At 38.1% G+C, this 24,019-nt stretch overlaps 2 protein-coding genes across 11 annotated transcripts in view; one reads left to right on the forward strand and one right to left on the reverse strand.

The window, feature by feature from the left end:
- ITSN1 (intersectin 1) overlaps positions 1 to 23,115 on the reverse strand; it is a 95,129-nt gene extending 72,014 nt beyond the window's left edge. For 6 of the 9 annotated variants that reach the window (XR_005553590.1, XM_039318793.1, XM_039318776.1 and 3 more), the window contains exons 1-3: positions 6,020 to 6,047; positions 5,299 to 5,391; positions 2,820 to 2,883 (exon numbers count right to left, since the gene is read on the reverse strand). Coding sequence is in view for 8 of the 9 variants with exons in the window: in XM_039318793.1 (XP_039174727.1) it covers positions 2,820 to 2,883; positions 5,299 to 5,391; positions 6,020 to 6,047 (185 nt within the window). In the remaining variant the exon portion in view is untranslated. Of the gene's footprint in view, positions 1 to 2,819; positions 2,884 to 5,298; positions 5,392 to 6,019; positions 6,068 to 9,903; positions 9,944 to 22,844 lie in introns of those variants that run through there. The other 3 variants (XM_039318803.1, XM_039318767.1, XM_039318785.1) reach the window with 2 other exon arrangements.
- A 147-nt stretch (positions 23,116 to 23,262) lies between these two features.
- Positions 23,263 to 24,019, forward strand: part of CRYZL1 (crystallin zeta like 1) — a 28,102-nt gene continuing 27,345 nt past the window's right edge. Inside the window, exon 1 of one of the 2 annotated variants that reach the window (XM_039318841.1) lies at positions 23,263 to 23,588. In XM_039318841.1, coding sequence (XP_039174775.1) covers positions 23,514 to 23,588 — 75 coding nt within the window. In that variant the 5' untranslated portion in view covers positions 23,263 to 23,513. Of the gene's footprint in view, positions 23,589 to 23,657; positions 23,749 to 24,019 lie in introns of those variants that run through there. The other variant, XM_039318851.1, reaches the window with a different exon arrangement.

The following is a 24,019-nucleotide window of genomic DNA, read 5'->3' on the forward strand; positions in this document are numbered from 1 at the left end:
ATGAAATTATTTAAAATAATATTTTTTCTACTTCTACTTGAAACTAACAAGAACTGAATCAGAGCCACAAGGCAGAGTTATCAAGCATTAAATTTCATTGCAAAAGAAAGGATGAAAATAGTTTAAACTGTGCTGACTCTTTCTTTTTAAGAGGACACCTATAGTGCATTCAGAAAGTATGAAAGGCCTTAGTAGGAGAGGTAACCAAGAACCCGATAGTCACGCTGACTGAGCTCCAGAGATCCTCTGTGGAGATGGGACAGAGTTCCAGAAGGACAACCATCACTGCAACCCTCCACCGATCTGGGTTTTATGGCAGAGTGGCTAGACGGAAGACTCTCTTCAGTGCAAAACACAGAAAACCCTCTTGGAGTTTGCAACAAAGCACCCGAAGGACTCTCAGACTGTGAGGTTCAAGATTCTCTGGTCTGATGAAACCAAAATTGAACTGTTTAGCCCAAACTCTAAAATTATGTTTGTAGGAAATCAGGCACCGTTAATCACCTGCCCAATATCATCCCAACAGTGAAGCATGGTGGTGGCAGCATCATGCTGTGGGGGTGTTTTTCAGCAGTAGTGACTGGGAGACTGGTCAGGATTGAGGGAAAGCTGAATGGAGCGAAGTACAGGGATATACTTAATGAAAACCTGTTCCATAGCACTCAGGATCTCAGACTGTGAAGATTCACTTTCCAACATGACAACAATCCTAAACACACAGCCAAGATGACACAGGAGTAGCTTAGGGACAACTCTGTGAATGTCCTAGAGTGGCCCAGCCAGAGCCCTGAATTGAACTCTATTGAACATCTCTGAAGGGATCTGAAAATGGCTGTCCACTGATGGTTGCCATCCAACCTGACTGAACTTGAAAGGATTTGCAAGAATGGCAGAAAAATTCCCCAATCCAGGTATGCAGAGTATGTCGCATCATACCCCCAAAAGACTTGAGGCTGTAATTGCTGCCAAAAGTGCTTCAACAAAGTACTGAGTTTGAATACTTATGCCAATGTGATACTTCAGTTGTTTTTTTAAAAAACATTTCTAGAATTCTGTTTTCCCTTTGTCACTATGGGGTACTGAGTAATAGATTAATGATTAAAAAAATGAATTTCAACAACTGTAGAATCAGGCTGTAGCCTGAAAAAAGTGAAGAGGGTCCGAATAGTTTCTGAATGCACTGTATTAAACAACCCATAATAAGCAACTTTAAAGGAAGTCTGTTTTATCACCTTATACGCTCAAAACATTCTCAAAATTGAACTGGACTGTGGCTGTAACAGGAAGTATGGAAATAATTACTCTGTCAGTGCTAAAATATGTATCTCTTTCACATAGGAAAATGTTATCACTTTCACAGAAATGCTAAGGTTGTATTTACAAAAGGAACAGTATAAACTGCCTACTAACGTTTTTCCCTTTCCTTCTCTATCAATTTTTAAGGTAACTAAGTTGTATACAAAAGCAACAGCCACAGTTAATCCAATAACAATAACTGAATACTATAATAAAAAAACTTCTAATTCTACACTTGTAATACTGCATAGTGTTACATAGTATTTTATAACAATTGATAAAAATGAAGTTGAAATATCTACAAAATACTACATAGTATTTTCATCTTCTAGTTCTCTATTTCACCTCTACTAGTTCATCTATAGTATCAAGACTAATCAAACTGATCAAATTAATCAAAATCCTAAAGAATATAGTTTTCAGAAAATATGTTGGAACAGTATGGCTATTTAAATTTAGTTACTATTTTGAAAACCATTTGAATTTCATTTCATTATAAACCTTAACCTTTATAATAAATTGTCTTAGCTACTAGAAATTATGTTTAAAAGGCTAGCATTTTACCATTGATAGTTTTTCAAAGCTCAAGAAAATTTAAATATCCAGTTACATATTCTAAAATATTATAAGATGCAAATACAAATAATTATTTTTATCTTCTCATATTACCATCCTTTATACCAAAATTATACCAGAATACACAGGATGAAATTACATCCTTATATAACAAAGGATTTTTAAATGTTCTCAGTAATTTTTTTAACAAATTAGAATATACATTATATATAATCACATAAACATTCTAACTAGAGGCTATTAAGTAACATCCTATTATTTCAGTATCTAATTATTCTCTCTAGACAATGAGAAAACTCATTCTATCTGCTAAATTTATTTCCAATCTTAGAATCAAACATTATTTATATTTATTTATTCTGATAATTCAGATACCTAATGAAAGAAGATAGGTACAGAAAGATTAATTTGCTAATGTACTGGTCTGACATTTTTATATTTCCCTTAATTCTTTAGAAATTTTTTTTCACAAAAACAATATTTATCAAAAATACTGTTCTAAGAACTCATACTATAAAAGAAATGCCTCCTTCAGATTAGGGCCATCTATTGGCAACTCTATTGACACATCCATGTAATTCTCCTCCAGGATATATTTTTCACTTCCCATTTAAGCCTACAGCCTTTGTATTTCATAGTATATTATAGATAAAATTTATTTTATTCATTTTTAAAATATTTTTATCCTGTCTTTATTACTTCATGGGTAACTCAAGGTGTAAAACAAAGTATTCCTTCTCCTCCTATATTCCCCATAACATTCCCCCTATGGAGTGGGTTGGTCTGAGAGTGAGTGATTGGCCCAAAGTCACCAGCTGGCTTTCATGCCTAAAGCAGGACTAGAACTCAATGTTCTGGTTTTTAGGTGAAATTTTAAAACAGAATATCACTGTATCACCATAATTTAAGTATTATCCCCTCCAAAAATGATGAAATATCAAACTTACCAAATCTGTGCTAAAATTGGTTGAGGTAAACCAGACTGAAAAAAAAAATTCCTGGCTTGATCACCTGCCAAAAAGAAATGTATTATTTCAAATGTAAACTTGTACCAATAGCAATAAAAAAGTACTAGTAAGGAACCAATGATGTCTAATGCTATTGAACTACATTCATAAAACCCTTATCACCTATCCTGTTAGAGCATCTGAAATTAAAGTATAATTCCAAAGGAATCTAGAGCACCAAAAGTTCCCTTCCCCACAGTAAATAATTAATGCTGTTATTTTATCTTATTCAAAGAATATCAGTAATTCTTACAACAGCTATTGTGATAGGTCAGAATTATTCCTTCTACCATTAAATAATGTTTTCCATGTTCATTCTGAAACAGCTTTACTCATTCTTGAGCATGCCAGAAACTCAATGTTACCAGTTTGCAAAACTACAAAAAAAAAATTATTTTGAAAAAGAAAGCAAGTGAAACAACCATGAAAATGGGATTTTTTTCTCTCTCCCAGTGGGTGGATTTTGGGAGGAGAATGAATAGTTCTAGAGATAATCAAATGAACTAAAAATAATTTTTAGGAAATGTTTTTCTAGAACGCAAAGTAGTAGATACCAAAAAAGCATAATAAAAAGGTATAGTAGTTCATGAAGTCAATAGTTGCTCTAAAACAGAGTCAGAACATTCTGCTGGCTCAGATCGAGACCAGATGTTCTGAAAACTCCCTAATAGTCCTGGATTATTACATTATCTCCTTTTCTCCTTAACATTAGATATTTATAAGCACATTACATCATGAACACAAAGATTCCATTTAACTGTCAAAAACAGAACTACAATATTGACAATAGGAAGCCAGGATTTTCAATGACTGCATCTAAGCTTGGAATTTCTTCCAAAGAAGTTGTCTCATATTTTTGATAACAGTTTTCTGGACATTGTTAAAAATCTTCCTTTTTGAAGGCCACTTTCAACGTACTGTATAATACTGCCATTTTTGTCAAATTGCAGAATATTGCGAAAACATTTTATTTCTGTTGTGAGTTGTTCACTGCTATTATTTTAGATTTTTATTTGTAACAATGCCATCAATAGCTCTAAATTTATTTCTTTTATTCATTAAATTTAGAGACCACCCATTTCACTTATAGATTGACATATTAGAGTCTCTAATAGGGGGATGCCAACATTTTGAACTTATTTCAAGTCTTTCAATTTTAGAACAAAATCTCCCATGTTCCAAATGTTTTGCTCTAAAATGTATGTATTTTTATTTATGTTAAATTTATTTGCTGCCTAGCTCACCTGGGGCTACTCTAGGTGGCTTTTATTTCAGTTCAGTCATTCTGCCATCTTATAATTTTTTTTAAATAAAATCTAAAACCATGCAAACTTAGAGAGTGCAGTAATTAATAAAAAAAATATGCAGAGGTTTCATTGCTGTTGCTATTGTCTACATGTCAATTGGAAGAAAGGAGAGTAAGTAACAATATACTGCTGTTTGCTAATAAGTAAGCTTTCTCGTATTTTTAAATTTTCTGGTATAATATATTGTCTCATTCAATATTTTGGAGAGGGTCATCCCTGTGTTTTGCTTTCTGTTTGAGGTAGGTTATCAAGTGAAAAATTATGCATTATGCACATGCAGTAAACCTAGGGTTGTTACGCTATTTGAGCTTTCAGGCTACATTATATGGGCTGTGAAAATAGGGTTTGAAAGAAGCCTCAAAATAATCATACAGAAATGTATCTCTGCTGTTCATATGCAGATCACTGGCAATAGTGAAGTGAATTTATTGCTATTATTTCTTTGCTGAACTCAGTGATATGGATTATTGGGGGGATTAGATAGGCAAGACACCAAAAAGTAGCAATAAATTTAGAACATAATTTCTTAAAATTTTAGTGATTCTTTTAAAATTACACCTCCGAGATCATATTTTGAGCAGAATATTATCTTGTAGGCATGTATGCATTGTCTTCTACCGTACTATAACAATGAACTTTTGCAACACTACCAGTTTGGCTGTTGGACGGAGGCTTTAGGGCAGTGGTTCTCAACCTATGGGTCAGGACCCCATTTGGGGTCGAACGACCATTTCACAGGGGTCGCCAAACAACGCAGTCCACCATTTTTTCCCCTTTTACTTAGATGTGCTACTCCCTTTTATTCTATTGGCTTTTGAAAGCAAATAGAATAGACTCTCTTGAATAGAGTCTAATTCTATTGGCTTTCAAAAGCCAACAGGAATTGTCCAGGCTGTCTCTGCCCTGCTGAGCCCGCCAAAAGTCCCATTCTACCGTGCAAATGGTACTGCACCAGTTGAGTAGTCCTCGACTTACGACCGGTTCAGTAGTCCTCGACTTACGACCGGTTGGGGGTCGCGGCATTAAAAAGGTTGAGAACCACTGCTTTAGGGAAACAAACATGTTACATGATACTATGGATGATCTTAAACAGAATGACTATTTGGCATTACCAGTGATAAATCCAGATATTGGTTTCAAACTGTGAAATTGCTGATCATGCTTCGCTCTCTCTTCCACAGTTATGGCCCAAATTTCCAAGCTGCCTAATTCATAACAAAGAAATTAAAAAAGGAAAAATAGGTATTATAAATAATGGTGTAGTTTCTTAAGGAGCTATGAAGAATTTAAACATTCACAAATTGAAAGGGGATTAAATAATGTCTTCCGCCTCATGTTGAAGGAAGCAAAGCTCACTAATTAAGAAAAAGAAAATATTCACTATAATAATCTAAAGAGCAACAAAAATACAAGTTGAAGAATTGGAGTTCACCATAAATGAAGCTGGCAGGTGACCAGTAGAAACCAGCCATGAATATATTTCTGACGATCAAATGCCTCTGCATTTTTTAAATCAGAGACAATAGAGAAAATGTTCTATTACTACTATGAATGGAAGTAGCCAATTGACTTCTGACAGCCCCCATCACCAATGCCATCCAATATGTTAATCTTTGGACTCCAAAGTTATTTCTCTAGCTCTTGTTTGGGCTGCTTTTATCTCCAACTATGCTGATGTCCTTTGTCTAAGCTGCTTTTGCTAAGTTCTATAATTATTCTGAAGAATGAGATACATGACTTTTGGCTCTGCAAATCAGAGTATTTTTTCTAACACAAATGAAATAGTGTTTTCTCCCTTAAAAAGAAGTGTCACAGATATAATTTAATGCTTACCTCCAAAAGGTGTTGGAAACTGAGCCATGATTCAGCTACTTTAAGTGTCTGAAATAAATGCATGCATAAAAACATGGGATTACTAAAAATATGAAAATTTGAGACATAAATACAGGAAGAAAGGAAGGAAGGAAGGAGGGAGGGAGGGAGGGATTCTACTCCATTCCTATCTTTTTAACAGCATTAAGTCTATCACAAATATTGTTACAACTTTAGTCTAAAGAATTTACATTGTTGCTTATTTTAACAAATGTTGTCTTAGTACTTTAGATTATGATAAGCAAAGAAAATGAGACAGAAAAACAAATGGTATTAATTTAAAAAATGAGTCTTATTTAATTGCAACGACAATATTTAATTTTATCTAACTGCACATCAGCACACATGGACTTCTACAGCGCTTAAGCAGACTGATTCTCATTGAGGCTCCTCATCAACTTAATAGCTCTCTCTCTTCTGATCTTATTCTATTTTGTCATGTCCATTTTTAGACTATGGTACCCAGAATAGGATACAATATATCAAGTGAGGTCTCACAAAGAAAGAGTAGAAGGGAATAATTGTTTCCTGTGATCTGGATTTGATATACATCACAAAATAACATTGGCCTTTGGCAACTGAATCACACTTTTGGTTCATGACCAACTTCTAACAAATACTTGGAAGTCAGGTATTTGCATAGCTGCTGACTATGAAAGCCATCTGAGTGACTTTGGATCAGACACTCTCTGTTCACCCAATCCACCTCACAGGGTTGTTGTTGTGGGGAAAATAGGAGGAAGGTGTGTTAAATATGTTCGCTGCCTTATTTGTAAAAATAATAAAGGTGGGATATAAATAAATAAATCTCTAAGGAACTAGAGTCTCATTGTCAATCCCGACATCAGGGTTATCTGATGTATGTATAATTATGTTTTCAATATTAAATCGCATTTTAGATTAAAAGAATTGATAGTTTATATTTTATAAATCAATTGTCTTCTAATCTGCAATAACAGGGCATTCATTATTTTAAATATACTGTAATTAGCATTGATCTATCTACTTTTTTTATTTCTTTCAAAACTAACTAGCCTGGAAACCTTAATTATTTTTTTCAATGTTATTTTAGTCATACATTAGCATAGAGCTAATGTAATAATTATGCTAAAATAGAAATAAAAATAAAAATTCATATTGATAAAATAAGGAAAAGACAGAATTACAGAATACAGGAATGAAAATGCAAAATTCTACAATATTAATTCTATGATAAATAATCCAAATGCTATAAATATCCAGGATACGTAACTATAAAAGGACATAAGTACCATTTCCCCGAAAGCAAGGCTTACCCCGAGAATAAGTCCTAGCTTGATTTTGGGGGGCGGACTTAATATAAGTCCTACCCCGAAAATAAGCCCTAGTTTTGGGGCAAGACACACACCAAAAAATCAATCTAGGGCGGGGTGGGGGTGGAACTGCCCCACACGCCCCGCACCCACTCAGCTTGCAGCCAGGACTCTCCTCACTAGCCCATTTCTTCTGTGCTGTCTTCTGCAGCCAGGCCTGCATTTCTCAGTCACAGGCCTTTCCGGAAGGCCACTATAGCCAAGAACTGAGCTATGGATTGAATCCATAGCTTGGTACTCGGCTGCAGAGGCCTGACTGCAAAATGCAGGCCGGAATGCAGCTGCAGAATGAAGCTGCACCTTCGGTCAGAAGAAGTGGGCCGGCTGGGTGGGGCTGTCAGTGCCGGAGTTGAATATAAAAGACATCCCCTTAAAATAAGACCTGGTGTCTCGTTTGGAGGCCAAAAAAAAAGAGCCGGTCTTATTTTCGGGAAAACACGGGTAATACTAAAATTTATAAATACTATAAGAATGTAAAGCTGTGGTAACCTACATTAAGTCTAAAACTTGCTGAAGACATGCTAGGGCAGTGGTGGCGAACCTATGGCGCGCATGCTAGAGACAGCACTCAGAGCCCTCTCTGTGGGCATGTGCGCTGTCGCCCCAGCCTTGCCTCCAATGGCCCCCTCCTCACCAGCAGCCCCCCTGAAGGAGAATCGCCTCCAGTTATGGCCCGTGCAGAGAAGGGCAGCCAAGGACATGGCAGCCGGGCAGCAGGTACAAGACTCGTCCCCATGCCCCGCAGCATCATCTGCTGTATGGCTGCATCTGCTGGTATGGCTGCCATGGTGCTGTAGGGCTGCCTGGGCGATCTGCCGTGGCAGGCCATGGAGGCAGTAAGTGGCCCTGTGGGCAGCAGGGTGGGGCAGAGTGGGTGGGGCAGAAGGTGGGGTGGAGTAGGAGTGGCAGGGCAGAGTGGGCAGGGCAGGGGTGGAATGGTTTTGGGCACTCGTTGTCTAAAAGGTTCACCATCACTGTGTTAGGGTTTGCTGGGATTAAGACAATTTTGGTCCAACTACTTATAACACAGAAATACCAAATAAAACATAGAATGATATGTATATATACAAAATATATACTTTCGGAAATATACTATCTTGCAAAAATATTAAAGATTACAACAGAGAATGAAGTATGAAGCAGTCAAATCCAATTAAGGTAGAAAAATTGTCAAGATATGGTTAAAAATTGAATGGTTTTTTAAAGTTTCTTATTTGGCGGAAATGGCAAAGATTTCGGCTTTTTTAAAGGATCAATTGCAAGAGAAGTTTTTTGCGGTATGGGAAAAATGGATAGATTTTATACAACATAAGTTGGATATAAAAAATATTACTTAGTTTTTCAATAACCTATATATAAATTTTAATATTTTATAGATTGTATTTTTTTTCTTCTCTTTCCTTATATTTTTTATTTTTATCTCATCTTATTTTACTTCTTTATATATATATATATCTTTTCTTCTTTCTTTTCTTTTTTATTCTCTTTCTTTTTAAGTAATTTTTTCTCTTTTTTTAATATCTATGTTTTGTTTTTTTTTTACATATATATTATTGTTAATTATCTTATAAGCTTAGGTAATGTATTTAGATATATTAATGGTTTATATTTTTTTAATTTTTTTTAAGATTTTTAGAAATTTTAATCAAGCCTATATTCAGCTCTGGGAAGGTGGGGGGATGGACTGGGAGGGTTGGGGTGGTTGGGTAGGGTTGTTTTTTGTTTTTTATTTTTTTTTCCTCCTTATTTGTAAAAACTTTTAAAAATTTTCAATTAAAAAAAAAAGATATGGTTAAAAATTGTCAAAAAGCATTCCAAGTAATCAAACTAAGTTTTAATTTCTACAAATGTTTTAAACGTTGAATAGTTAGTTAGGCCAATCTAAGACAATACTGTTGAATGTGAGTCCCAATTTACTTCAGCCATTTTAAAACTGTGGATAGCCATAATATATTAACATTTAAAGAGTTACTTAAACTGATCCCCAAAATCTAGGATCTACCAAAATTTCAGTGGAATGAAATAACTTCCCTGTTGAATCCAAAGACACTTGGAGCCCCATTTTGCATTAATAAAACTAAAACTAAAATAAATGCCAACAAAAGGCATGAATGCTCAGAAAATTAAATCCAACTTGTAGAGTAAGAAACTTGAAGGATAACTCCATACAGAAAATTCAATAACTTTTAAATTCATTTTAACCATTGTGAAAGCTTTGAAAGACCACTGAAAATAAGAATCAATAGAGTTTAAACTTTCAACACTAGCTGAGAAAACTTTCTCAATTAAAAATTCCCAACATATTACAACAAAAATAGAATAATTATTCAAATATTTTGATATCAAGTCTGATATAGCCCAATTCACAAAGTAAGTAGGAAGGATGCCAACATTTCATGTTAATGAAATAAGATTATGAAAAGAAGTTTGTGGCAAATTTATAGAACACAATGCATATGGTAATCTCTATCTGATACATTCCTACTACAGTACCTTTAATATTTTCAGGGTTTCAACTTTCAAAGCAGACATTCTAAAATAAACAAAAAAAGAATGAAGGGATTCTTTTTTCTTTCAAGCACTCTTTCATGGTTTTATTTGCTAATATAGGCATGTACTCTTTTTTACAATAATTTTTGATGTGCCGTTGTGCCCACAATAAAAAAATGACAATAAAGGTTATCTTATCTTATTAAACATAACAATTAAAAAGATAAAAACTAATGCAAACTAAAAATATAAAAGAATAAAAATAAAAAACAGAAAGTGTAGAAAATAAAGAGAAAAAAGGAAAGGAAAATAGAAAAGAATACAACGAAAAAACAAATATCTTCCCTCTTCATCACAACAAGTTACTATATTTTTAGTAACTGATCACCTTTCCTTAAAATACAACAAATGATTTCTATTTCCCATACCTCATTTTTATCTATAACCAAATCCTTAAAGCCTTATTGATCAATACTGGTCAGCAAATCTCTAGTAAAGGTTACCAGAGATAACATATCTATTTTAATCTTGGCAAAAGAAACCAATTTTATACTTTCTCCTTTTAACAATCCTGATCTTTAATCCATTCAAATAATGTCCTAAAACACGGGTGTCAAACTCGCTGCATCATGTGATGTGTTGCAACGTATTGCAACTTTTTTTGCATTGCCAGAGCTGAGGTGGGCACGGCCTCCGCAAATGCAACTGGCCTGCAGGCCGGCAGTTTGACACCTGGTCCTAGAGAACATAGTGGTTTTTTTTTTTTTCATTTTTCTTTGTCACTTCTTAAAAGTTTAACAACTGTCTTGTAAATCCAATATAGACAAGCTATCCAAATCACTCTTGGTTTGTTATGTATATGTTCCTTTTAATTAAGATTTCAGCCAATTCCATTTGTATATCCTGTGTAGTATCTTTTCCATATCATTCTTATAGTCTGTTATTTTTAAATCCACATTCAAATCAGTCTCAGTTTTATCCGATAAAACATATTCCTCTTCTCTCATCTTTCAAAGATAGTCTAACTATAATAACAGACAGTTTTTAAATTAACTTCTGGATCCATTGTTCACAAATAACCTTCAATATGTCCACTGTAAAAGTATTTTGCTCCATTTTGTATTAATAGGTCAAATTTAAACGTTGTTTTTTAATTGTAATTTTTAGTTCCTTCTGTTTTCCTCTTGTGTTCAAGCTTCAAAGTCCCATCATATCATGTTTTGTTTTAAACATTCAAAACAACAGCATTTTCCCATAGGAAGGATTCTTACAGTTTCAAAATCTTACTCATAAATCCATCTGAGCCCTTAGTCTATAACTTCCAACATCAAAGTTCTAATCACCTTCTGCTGTTTATTAAAAAATATACAGTCCTTAAATTTGTATCTAAAATTTATTTTGCTAAGGATTGAAGGAAACTCACCTGGTGCTATAAAAAATATTGGTCCAGAGATTCCTAATAGTTGAAAAGCAGTTAAGAAACAATTTCCAAAGGTGATTAAGAAATTAAGAAAGCTACATTACAACTGTGAGCTTGGTAGAAATCCCTTGACTCAAGTTCAAGAATGAGGGGATTTGTAATGATACCACAGAATTTTTTTTAAAAAACCCCGTACTGGTAATCCACATATGATTGAGTGATTGGATAAATAATGCCAATGCAAAATGTAAACTTTTAGGAAAAGGAAAACCTACTTTAATAATAATAATAATGATGATGATGATGATGATGATGATGATGATGATGATGATGATGTTGTTAAAGTTGGAAGGGACCTTGGAGGTCATCTAGTCCAACCCCCTGCTCAGGCAGGAAACCTTACACTATTTCGGACAAATGGCTGTCCAGTTTCTTCCTAAAAATTCCCAATGTTGGAGCATTCACCGCTTCTGGAGGCAGGTTAATTGTTCTAATGTCAGGAAGTTTCTTCTTAGTTCTAGGTTGCTTCTCTCTTTGGTTAGTTTCCACTTGTTGCTTCTTGTCCTGCCTTCAGGCGCTTTGCAAAATAGCTTGACTCCCTCTTCTTTGTGACAGCCCCTGAGATATTGGAACACTGCTATCATGTCCCCCCTCGTCCAAGGCATTGTAAAGTGGTATTAATACTTCACGTGATCTTGATTCTATCCCTCTGTTAATGCAGTCTAGCACTGTGTTGGCTTTTTTGGCAGCTGCAGCATACTGGTGGCTCATATTTAAATGATTGTCCACTAGGACTCCGAGGTTCCTCTCACAGTTACTACTATTGAGCAAGGTACCCCCTATACTATACCTGTACATTTGTTTTTTCTTGCCTAAATGTAGAACCTTACTTTTTTCACCATTGAATTTCATTTTGTTAGATAGCGCCCAGTGTTCAAGTCTGTCCAGATCCTTCTGTATCCTAAGCCTGTCTTCTGGAGTGTTGGCTATTCCTGCCAGCTTGGTGTTGTCTCCAAATTTGATGAGTTCCCCATCTATCCCCTCGTCCAAATCATTGATGAAGATGTTGAAGAGCACTGGGCCCAGAACAGAGCCCTCGGGCACCCCACTACACACTTCCCTCCATGTAGATGCGGTTCCATTGAGGACCACACGCTAAGTACGGCCAGTCAGCCTGATACAGATCCATGTGGTGGTGATGCTGTCTAACCCGCATTTTTCTATCTTATCAATAGGTTGTGATCTACTTTGTCAAATGCCTTACTGAAGTCCAAGTAAATTATATCCACAGCATTCCTCTGGCCCACTAATTTTGTCACTTGGTCAAAGAATGCAATAAGATTTGTCTGGCATGATCTGTTTTTGACAAACCCATGTTGGCTTTTAGTAATGACTTTGTTTGCCTGTAGGTGTTCACTGATTCGTTGTTTGATTATCTTTTCCAGAGTCTTCCCAGGTATTGAGGTCAGGCTGATAGGTCTGTAATTTCCTGGGTCCTTTTTTTTTCCTTTTTTGAGGATGGGAACTACATCAGTTCTTTTCCAGTCCTCTGGTAGTTCCCCAGTGCTCCAGGATCTTTGAAAAATATAGTTCAGTGGTTCTGAGATCACATCTGCCAGTTCCTTGAGAATCTTTGGGTGTAATCCATCTGGTCCTGGTGATTTGAACTCGTCTAGGCTGGACAGGTGTTCGCTTACCATTTTCTTGCCTATCTTAACTTGCATTTCTATTTTGTTTTTTATGGCACTATTTTTGATAGGTTGGTCTGTTTTTTTCCCTTTGTGTAAAGACAGATATTTAGAAATTGTGATTGCCAAGAAATCTCTTTAAAGCCATTTTCAGCATCTAATTAAATGTACATTATACCATACAATAATTACAAATGTAATCCTGTCAGAACATCTTTATCTTATAAATCCATACTACATAATATTAATTTATCATCAAATTTAGATACTATCCATCTTACTCTCAGAATGACTCTGATTTACAGATATGCAGATAAAAGCATTAAAACTATATGAGCACACAATATCTATCAAGTCCAGTAAAACAGGAGCCAAATAAAAACAAAGATAAAATAAATTATAAAATTAAAAGGTGGCAGGTCTTTTAGGGTGATAACCTGGCTTCATGTCAAGTAGGTTTCAAAAGTAATTGAGCAAAAGCCCTCCTAGCCACAAGTAGCAGTCATGAGTCCAAGAGAATCCCCAGATTATGCATTGGGTCTGCCTGGTGCAATGCTGCTCCATCCAAGACCAAAGATAATAAACCTCCAAAGGAACCCCACACCCACAGCCACTCTGTATTACCAGGGTTCGGCCTGTTGATCCCCACTGAGACACCCATAGCCTTCGGGCATTGCGAAAGAACATCACAGCATGATTTCATTCACTGGGGCAGAGATGTATCACTGTACAGTATGCTCATGATAGCTCATCCTGTGCTGACGGATGATCTTACCCAGCAGTTTTATGTAAATGTTAAATGTCACTAAGCCCTGAAGCACCCTACCAAAAAGGGGCTGAGGACTGGACCTCTCCCTCTCTATCAACAGCGACTGGGACCAGCCTCAGAGGAAGGAGATGGACTTGCACAAAATTGTGCCCCAACCTACAACAATTTGCTTAGTGACTGTTCGAAGTTACAATGGCACTGAAAAAAGTGCCCCCAAGCCACAGCCAAGCAAGACACCTGCCTGCCCGCCTGCCTGCACTTTTCCTCCTGTCCGAGGTTTCCATTGTTGTGAGCATTTCTGTTGAGGATTGGCAGCGGGGATGGGGTGGGGGGTGTTTGGTTTTTATTCCCCGTCTGCTAAGTGGTTGCAGCAGGTTTTGGTCACTTCACATGACCCTGGGACACTGTGACCATCATAAATATGAATCAGTTGCCAAGAATCTGAATGTAAATCACAAGACCCTGGAGATGCTGCAACATTCCAGCTGATTGGTACTTCTTCAGGGCTCAGCAGAAGCACCAGGATCAGCATTGAGCTCCAGCTGGAGCCTGGTGCTGATCCTGGTGCTTCCACTGAGCCCTGACAGCCCCGAAGAAGCGCCGATCAGCTGGAAAGCGGCACTGATCCTGGCGCTTCCACTGAGCCCTGTCAGCCCTGCAGCTGCAGCCATCTCTCGCTCAGGCTTGTGCGGTGCTGCCACTGGTTCAGCTCATTCCCCTCCCCTGCTACTTTTCTAGGATGGTCGCGTACCACTTGCCAGGTGCCAATGTACCACAGGTGGTACCCGTACCACTGGTTGAAAAGTCCTGATCGATTTCATCCAAAATCTTCTGGAATTGTAGTGCCATCACTTTCCCTAAAAATTGTCCAGAACAGTAGGATCTAGGAAAGAGGGGAGGGCACCCCAGCATCTCCTTAAAGTGAACTGGGAACACCCCTTCCAGCAAAGAATTCACCATCACTCACGCCCATTCACATGCCACTTCTGGGGGCAGTCCTGACAGCATGAAGAGCATGGATCTAATTCCCAGGTGTTGGTATTTCTAGTCTGGAGAAACCTGTCCATTTCCTCAGATTCAACAGGATCAAATTGTTCCCAGATAACTGAATAAGTTTGCTCCCCAGGCATCTCCACAGGACTTGTCCCATTGTTGGCATTCAACTGGGATCAATTTTATCTGCCAATTGCCCACCCTCTGACTCCTGTTGAAATATCCCCTACCTATCACCACCTGAATATTGCAACTCACTCTGAATTCTCAGAATCTTCCTCCTCTTCCCAACACTGGCCTTCTAGCTTTCTGACCTGGGGATCCCTCCATCCAGCCACGTACATCAAACCTCCTACAACCAACACGGCATTTGCTCTCAGCATCTCTGGAACCCTAACCCGTCATCCAGAAGTGTCACTCTCCCCAGCCTCTCTAACTAGCCTTTAGACAGAAGTTCAAGATGTAATTTATTTATTAAATGAATACCCCATTTTTCTATTTATAAATCATCAAGGTGGCTTATAGCAATTGAAAATAAAAGTTATAAAATAAAAAATATATATAATTAAAATCAATATTAAAATCTGCATCATTAAAATCTAAATGAAATGAACGCTATAAAGCTTCTCGAAAGATACTGATTTTCACTATTTTCCTTAATATTGAAAGGATTTTTGGGAGAGTGCATTTATAGCCTGGAACCGCACAGAGCAAGGCCCTCTACTCAGTAATAGAGAGCTGACCTTCTGAAAATAAAATGATCTTCAAACGAACCCGCTCATTAAAATAACCAGGGGATGGGACCCCAAAGAGTGAGGGCTTAAACATTTTAGGTCATATTTATGCAGAAATATCGAAAATTCAAATGGGTTCACAAATTTTTAAGCACCACTGTATTTCTAAGCTTCAGAGTACATGAAGAGTAACATAGATTATAAAATGCAGCAGTCTGTTGTTAATTTCCTGAGCTCTTCTTAATCGTCTGAGGGCTCCCTTGCCAAGCTGTTGGGATCATAGAAGCCTGCCAAGATTCCTGAAGATAATGTTCTGAAGCAATTCAGGCATTTGCTTGCTACATGGCCTGCAATTCCACAGGTGGGCACTTAGCAACTGGTATTTTAGCCGTGGAAGTCTTGGCTATGTATATGAGGGCTGTACAGTAGCAACACAAACCTAAGTCTGTCTGTTTCTGCTGCGGGTTTCTATTTGAATGGTTTCTCTGGTGTTCAGGTCCAAGGAGACTACAGAGGGGAGAACTGGGTGCAGAGAGGCTATAAAAGCTCTTTCCCTTATTCTTTCCTCCATGTCTCAACTCCTCTAATTGCCCATCAGTTACGACACAACGACACAACATTGGAACAATTCCTCCAAACTCTCTTGTATGCCAACAACTCATTTCTCAATTTGTCAGCAAGTCTTTTCCAAAACTAGTCAAAGCTAATTTATGCCATTCCATATCCCTGAAAGTGTCTGGAAATTCAGTATATACACACCAATTATACAATGACCTTTCTTTAGTTTGTGAATTTACCAATTTGTTCTTTTTCTCCTTTCCAGATCATCACAAATCGTTGCATGAAATTTGGGTGATTATTCAGTAATTGATTTTTGCTTTCAACAAGGAGCGTTTCCCTTTTGGTAGCCCCTTCTTTCAGTAGACTCAGAATAAAGGCAAACCTGGGGTGATCTGTAAATAATTTCATAAATAATTTCACTAGTCCCACTAAGAGGGGCCAGAATGGCTAGGATTAGGGTGGGTTCTTGGCTAACAACTGGTGGAATTCACTTAACACCACCAACCAGGATAAGTTAGAGAACCATTGCAGTCCCCCAGTCACATGATCAAAATTCAGATGATTGGCAGTCTGCCTGCACTTATGACCAGTTTCAACTACCATCATTTGCCTATCTTTTCCCCATTTCTGCTTTTTTGGTTGCCATGCATAGCAGCACTTGCTGGAGGTCGCAACATCAGACATGCTGGGGCTGAAATACAGGCCCAGGGCCTTTAGCAGTATCAGTTGGCTACGGTCTCCCCAGGCCTCTACATCAGCCCCAATGCCATCCTAACACCACTGCCAGTGAGAATTGCTGCCTCAGTATCCACATCATGGCCAGCCAGCCACCCCTGTGCCATAGCATAAAGCCGTCCCTACCCTGCACTCCATCAACCCTGCCACCATCACAAGAAGGCAGTGTGCAAATGGAGAAGTGTTGGCACAGCCTTTCTGCAATCTTTTGGAAAGCCTCAGAAGCATCACAAGATGGCAGTGTGCAATTTGGTGAAGGACATGTGCAGACTCAGGATGTTTTTTTATATTGCATCTAGTAGTTTTATGTTGCATCTAGTACTTAAATTTATCTTAGAATTCCACAATAATTTACTCCACTAAGTCTAAAGTAGAAGCAGAGGTTTGTTGACATTAATGTTTTACTAATACCTACTAATCAGTAATATGCTAATACCTACTAATCAGTAATACACTAAATTTTAGATATCCTATCATTCATTATAATACAGATGAACGCACACTCAAAACTGATATTTATACCTATCACTGCCACGCTTTGTTCCTGTACACAATGGGAACAAGAACTTCTGTCACTAAGCAATACAGTCATTTAATCAACTAACTGTGCCCAATTCTACAACCTTTTCTGCTGAGTTCATTAAGTGAATCCAACCTCTCTTACTGACCTTTTCTTGTTGTAAGTGGCTGGGAAGGTTGCAAATAGCAATCATGCAACTCTGGGACACTGCAACCATAGTAAATATGTGTCCTTGCCAAGCACCCAAATTGAGATCACATGACCATGGAGATACTGTGATGGTTATAAGTGAGAGTACTGATCAAAAGTCACTTTTTTCAACATAATAACTTTGAACAGTACTAAACAGATGTCTTTAGTTTAGGATTATTGATAGATTTAATTATTACATTTATAGATTCTCTCCTGGTCTTCCCCTTTTTTAGAATATTACTTCCAACAATTAAAAAAACACATTTCACAAATGTGTATCATGTGGGAAAGAGAAGCTTTTCTGCTAAAACTGTCAACTCAAGGTTCATAAAGTAAAGAAGCTGAACACTGCACCAAATTTTTGCCAACTTGTATGATTTTTTTCCTGCAAGTGACAGAAGAATTGTTGTGTTTGGGATAAATATGGTACTTAACCCTAATTATGCTTGCAAAACTGGAAAGAGAGAGACTTTGGCTTTTGCAGGCAACAGAGAACCAAAGCCCAAAGGGAAGTATCCTTTGCATTTTGGAGGCTCAGCATAATAGGGCAAAGGCAAATTTGACCCAGAAAAGGAGCAGATATCCCATACTTGTGTTTTCTTCCCTGATTCCTCAAGCACAGATCTAGCTAAAATAAAAATGTACATGATAACATCTCAATTGGCAGAACTGATTGATTATGTCAGGACTTTCAAACTAAACTGAATCAAGCCTGGTAATATTTGGAAGGGACCACCAGAGCTGTTAGACTGGAAAGTTCAAAAACATAAACAAAGAAATGTAAAAACACTTTGATATGCTCTCAACAAAATTGTATGGTAGGGTTCACAATTCAAGTTTAGCTTGACAGAGTATTTACATTTTATTTTTATTTACTGGATTTGTTAAGGCCATTCAGCCCCCAAAAAACTCTGAGAAACTTACAATATGTCCAGTAAATATGATAAAAACACAACTAAAATACGACTGCCCAGAATTTTTTTATTTTTCTATATCTACTTTTCTATACTTTCTATATTATTCTTTTTGTAGAAGCCCAGTGTGTTCACAAATTTTAAAATAATCTCACAATACCAATAATACTTAAAAAATCATGTTTAATTCATATAAAGCAGAAAAGCAAAAAGATGATTAGAAATCAGCCCTAAAGTATTTGTTATCCCTTAAACGAATAAGTAAATAGGCCCTGATTGGTTTCTTTTAAAAAAGAAACCCTCATCCAGACTCTCACATTTTAACATGAACTATAAGGAGCTGCTTTTGAAAGGTGTTTAAATTATTGATCAGGGCTAGGCTTAGTTGGCAAATTACTCACACATCTCAACAGCATTATCAATGCAAGATCATGTGACAAAAATTAAAAAATAAAATAAAAATAATTACAGTAAAAATAATACATAAATTAAAAAGAAAAAAAAACCCAACAGGCAGTCTCAATGAACCACTAGGTCTTTTCCTATGTTTCTATTTCAAGACACAATTCAGGAAGATGATGATGATGATGATGATAATGATGATGATAATAACAATAATAGTAGTAGTAGTAGTAGAAATAGTAATAATAATAATGATAAAGTTGGAAGGGACCTTGGAGGTCATCTAGTCCAACCCCCTGCTCAGGCAGGAAATCCTATAACATTTCAGACAAATGGCTGTCCAATCTCTTCTTAAAAACTTCCAGTGTTGGAGCATTCACCGCTTCTGGAGGCAGGTTATTTCACTGATTAATTGTTCTGTCGGGAAATTTCTCCTTAGTTCTAGGTTGCTTCTCCCTTTGGTTAGTTTCCATCTGTTGTTCCTTGTCTTGCCTTCAAGTGCTTTGGAGAACAGCTTGACTCCCTCTTCTTTGTGGCAACCCCTGGGATATTGGAACACTGCTATCCTGTCACCCCTTAGTCCTTCTCTTCATTAAACTACTAGACATAGCCAATTCCAGCAACCGTTCTTTAGCCTCCAATCCCCTAATCATCTTTGTTGCGCTTCTCTGTACTCATTCTAGAGTCTCAACATCTTTTTTACATCATGGTGACCAAAACTGGATGCAGTATTCCAAGTGTGACCTTTCCAAGGCATTGTAAAATGGTATTAACACGTCACGTGATTTTGATTCTATCCCTCTGTTAATGCAGCCTAGCACTGTGTTGGCTTTTTTGGCAGCTGCAGCACACTGGTGGCTCATATTTAAGTGATTGTCCACTAGGACTCTGAGATCCCTCTCATAGTTGCTACTACTGAGCAAGGTACACCTATACTATACCTGTGCATTTGTTTTTTCTTTCCTAAATGTAGAACCTTACTTTTTTCACCATTGAATTTCATTTTGTTACATAGTGCCCAATCTTCAAGTCTGTCAAGATCCTGCTGTATCTTAAGACTATCTTCTGGAGTGTTGGCTATTCCTGCCAGCTTGGTGTCGTCTCCAAATGTGATGAGTTCCCCATCTATCCCCTCGTCCAGATCGTTGATGAAGATGTTGAAGAGTACTGGGCCCAGAACAGAGCTCTGGGGCATCCCAATTCACACTTCCCTCCATGTAGCTGCAGTTCCATTGAGGATCACACGCTGAGTACGGCCAGTCAGCCAGCTACGAATCCATCTGGTGGTGACGCTGTCTAACCCACATTTTTGTATCTTATCAAGTAGTAGGTTGTGGTCTACTTTATCAGATGCCTTATTGAAGTCCAAGTAAATTATATCCACAGCATTCCTCTCGTCCATTAATTTTGTCACCTGGTCAGAGAATGTAATAAGATTTGTCTGGTATGATCTGTTTTTGACAAACCCATGTTGGCTTTTGGTAATGACTTTGTTTGCCTCTAGGTGTTCATTGACTCCTTGCTTATCTTTTCCAGAATCTTCCCAGGTATTGAGAAGATTCTGGAAAATATAATCAAACAACGAATCAGCAAACACCTATTCATAAAACTTTATATAATTTGACCCTGTTGGAAATACCAACTATATGAAAGTTATATAAGGTTTTATATATATAATCCATCTTATTTGAAAGGCCAAATTTAATATCCTGTCTGAGTTTTGAGACTGCCTTATGAAAAGCTTCCTACAGTATTTGAAGTTGTTTTAAATTCATCTTATTGACTTTGTAAATTTATCTTATTGACGTCTTTGTAAATTTACTGGATTTTGTATTCATACTCTATTAACTATGAAGAGTAGCTGTGATTGGAGAGGCAAGATATATATTCAATAAAATAGTTGAAACTCAGTGCATGGAGCAGCTTTTGCTAATTTTACCAGTTAGGCACCATGTATCCAATTTAAAGGCCCATTTAAAATACAGAGTACAATGTTTCCAATCCTAAACAGACTACTATAGAAGGAGGCAAAATCAGAATGCTCTAATCTGGATTACTATAAATATTTCAGACTATAAGCACCATAGATTTCAACCAGCAAGGATAAAAATGCTGACACAGCCAAACAAAGTTTGTTCAACACATACTTTGGGTTTCAGATTGAGAAAGGATAACTATGGTCTACAATAAATTTTTATAAATCTTACTCAAATATAATTAAAACTATTTAAAAAGCTCTTAGCAATTGTAAGGCAATTGCTAGATGTAACAGCTTTTTAGCCTTCAAGTGCATCATCTAGAATTCTATTCAAGAATTGTTTCCATTTTAAGACCAACAGCAACTCTTTGTACTTGCTTTAAGTTTTATTTTTATAATTTATGCTCAAATTTAATATTGTTCAGTTTTATTACCGGTATACAGTATTTATTTTTACCTTCTGGCAAGTTGATTGAAATTTTACATTTAACCTTTCCTAATGGTTAATTTTAGTATGTTGTTACATTATATGCAGTTTAATGGATTTCTTTATATTGCGTGTTTAACCTTTTGTACTTTTGAAAGTTGCCAGATCCTGCCTCTCAAGCTTCATTTTTGAAGCAAAACCAGGCCTAATTTCTGTATGCTATTCTGTATCTAGTTTCCACTCAATTTAACAGTACAAGAAATAAGATTTTTATAAAAGATAACTTCCCCGGGAGGACGATTTTGAAAAAAATGGGAAACAATAACTTAACACATGAAGGAAACTGACTTAATTTCTAATGCAGCTGATGCCATATTTTCTGTCTGTTCCAAGAAAACAGGAAAGTTAGATTCCTGAAGAAACAGATAATTCTTAAACTAGAGGCAACAAGATGTTCTGCATCCCTATGCTAAATCATACCATGGTTATTTAATGTCATAAATTCTGGCATTTCATCTTCTAATTACTGAACTATATTCAGCACAGGATACACTGCAGTGCCTTTCATTCATCAGATATTACCATTCAACTAGCTATCTGGGATTTCTCATTTTTAATACACAGATTCTAAATCAAATCTGGCCACAAAATGCATTGAAGCATTTTAACTAGAGAAGGAAAAAAAAAAAAGATAACTTTCTTGGACACAGGCTGGGGGCAAAGAGATAGTACCAGACAGTGCAAGGCCAGGCAAATGCAAAGATGTAGACTTTTTACTAGTATTTGTTTTGCCAGAAAATGTCAGAGCCTAATGTAAATGAGATTCCTCTCAATAAGCCATGGCTGCCAGGGGCAACATTTCATGGATTATCCAGCACTGTAGTCGTGGAGGCTTATCCAGTGTATTGGTCTGTGTTACTACATAATCTTCCGGGGAGTTGATCAAAACTGATACAGTACAAACAAGCTGATTCATAAAGCCACGGAACAGAGGCGTTGACACCCTTTCACAGACAAGGCAGAGCACTCGCTTGTCCGAACTGGCCACAAGCCATGCACAGAGAACAGGGCCCGTCTTTCCAACACACCCTTGTTGGCTCCGCTCCTCGCATCTATTCCGCCCCCCTCCGTACTAAGGAGCCAAAAGGCTTCAAACGAGACCCACACCCGCATCGTCCCTAGCGATATATGATTTATATATATAAAAGGCAATCACGGCCCCCAGCAAAAAACTCCCCATGTGCGACAGGGGTCACTTGTCCACGGATCAGGATCACGCCAGCCAAGAGGCTGATGCGATGAAGAGCAGGCGAAGAGGAAAGAGGACAAGACAGAAGGCGAGTCTGGAAACAATCAGAGGGGAAACCAATCCGGCCAGGCAGGAGCAGGCTCGGAGAAATAGAAAGGGGTGGATCTCTGGAGGCAGAAGGGGAAATCTTCTGCGGCCCCAACCTCGCAGCCGTGAGAAAGAGCAGTAGGAAAAACGTTGGGGACGGGGTTGGATGTCCTCCTCAAAGCGCCTGCGCTCACCTCCCCCGACTGACCCCTGCGCTCTCCCCGCCAATTAAGCCTTTTCCCACAGCCCGACTCCGCTCCGCTCCCTGCCGTTACCTCATATCTATCGGTCTCGGGTGTCCTCCTCGCAACCTCGGCCAGGACGGAGGGCAGACGGCTGAGCAGCAAAGGCCATTGCCTCCGCGAGACGGACCATTCCCTCCCGCGCCCGCTGCCGTTGCTACTGCTGCTGCTTTAACCGCCGCCGCCTCTTTAGAGTCACCGCCGTCTCGGGGAGAAAGGAGGGGGAGGGGGAAGAGACCTGCCTTCCCGGCTTCTTCTCTCGCGCACACACATATTACTGCGCAACGCGGAGAGAGACCAATCCCCGGGCAGCCAACCGCGTTTTCGTTCGGCCAGAGATCCCGCCCCTTTTCTAAATGACGGACACCCCCTTTCACCAGTAGGGAAGGCGGAAATGCCGGCCAATTGATCGCTGTAAGCGCTGATTTATAAGATGCCTGAGGGAATTTTGAGTTTGTACGTATTCTTACGGCTACAAAACGAACGAAAATTAGCAGTAGTGAATGTGGAAAAACGATCTAAGAAAAAGGTATAGGGCTGAGGTTCCAGCCCCAGGAAAGTCATTAAAACTTCTTATTTTTCTATCAGAAAAAGCACACATAATCTCGAATACCATTCAAAGCAAAGCACTCGGATTTTCACGTGTCCACTCTGACTTTTCCACCCTTCAGCAATTGGAGAGGCGCTGCGTACTGAAACCAGATGATTCGCGTTACGCAGAGTACCGGGAAATGTAGTCATTTTAATTCAGAAACTCAAAGCCGTGAAACGCTCAAGGTAAGTCTGAATGGAAGATCCTTGCCGTATGGTCCCGCCTTTACTTCGAGTGACGGCTGGGTCGACCAATTGACAGTTGCCTTTTCAGGGAACCCTTATTTGTAGGATTTAGCAATCGACGTTTCCGCTCCCGCGAGAATAAAAGAGGGGCCTCAAAGAGGTAATGGGCTTGGCGAGATAGTCGCGGACTCTTTTTCTCGCGCGGGTGAGGGGTGCTAGACGTGTGAACGGCAGGGAGTGCGTGTTGCGGGGCAGCTGTACAGTAATCGTGTCGTCCGTTGTCTCCTTGATTGTCCCGTAGCTCTGCAGTAGCTCTACACCAGTGGTTCTCAACCTTTCTAATGCCGCGACCTTTTAATATAGTTCCTCATGTTGTGGTGACCCTCAACCCCCCATCCAGCTGGCTGGGGAGGGGGGGCAGGAAGGCCGTT

This window comes from Crotalus tigris, unplaced genomic scaffold (assembly GCF_016545835.1).
Source record: "Crotalus tigris isolate CLP2741 ecotype Arizona unplaced genomic scaffold, ASM1654583v1 scf7180000017601.7605149639:7615979, whole genome shotgun sequence".
Lineage (NCBI taxonomy): Eukaryota > Metazoa > Chordata > Lepidosauria > Squamata > Viperidae > Crotalus > Crotalus tigris.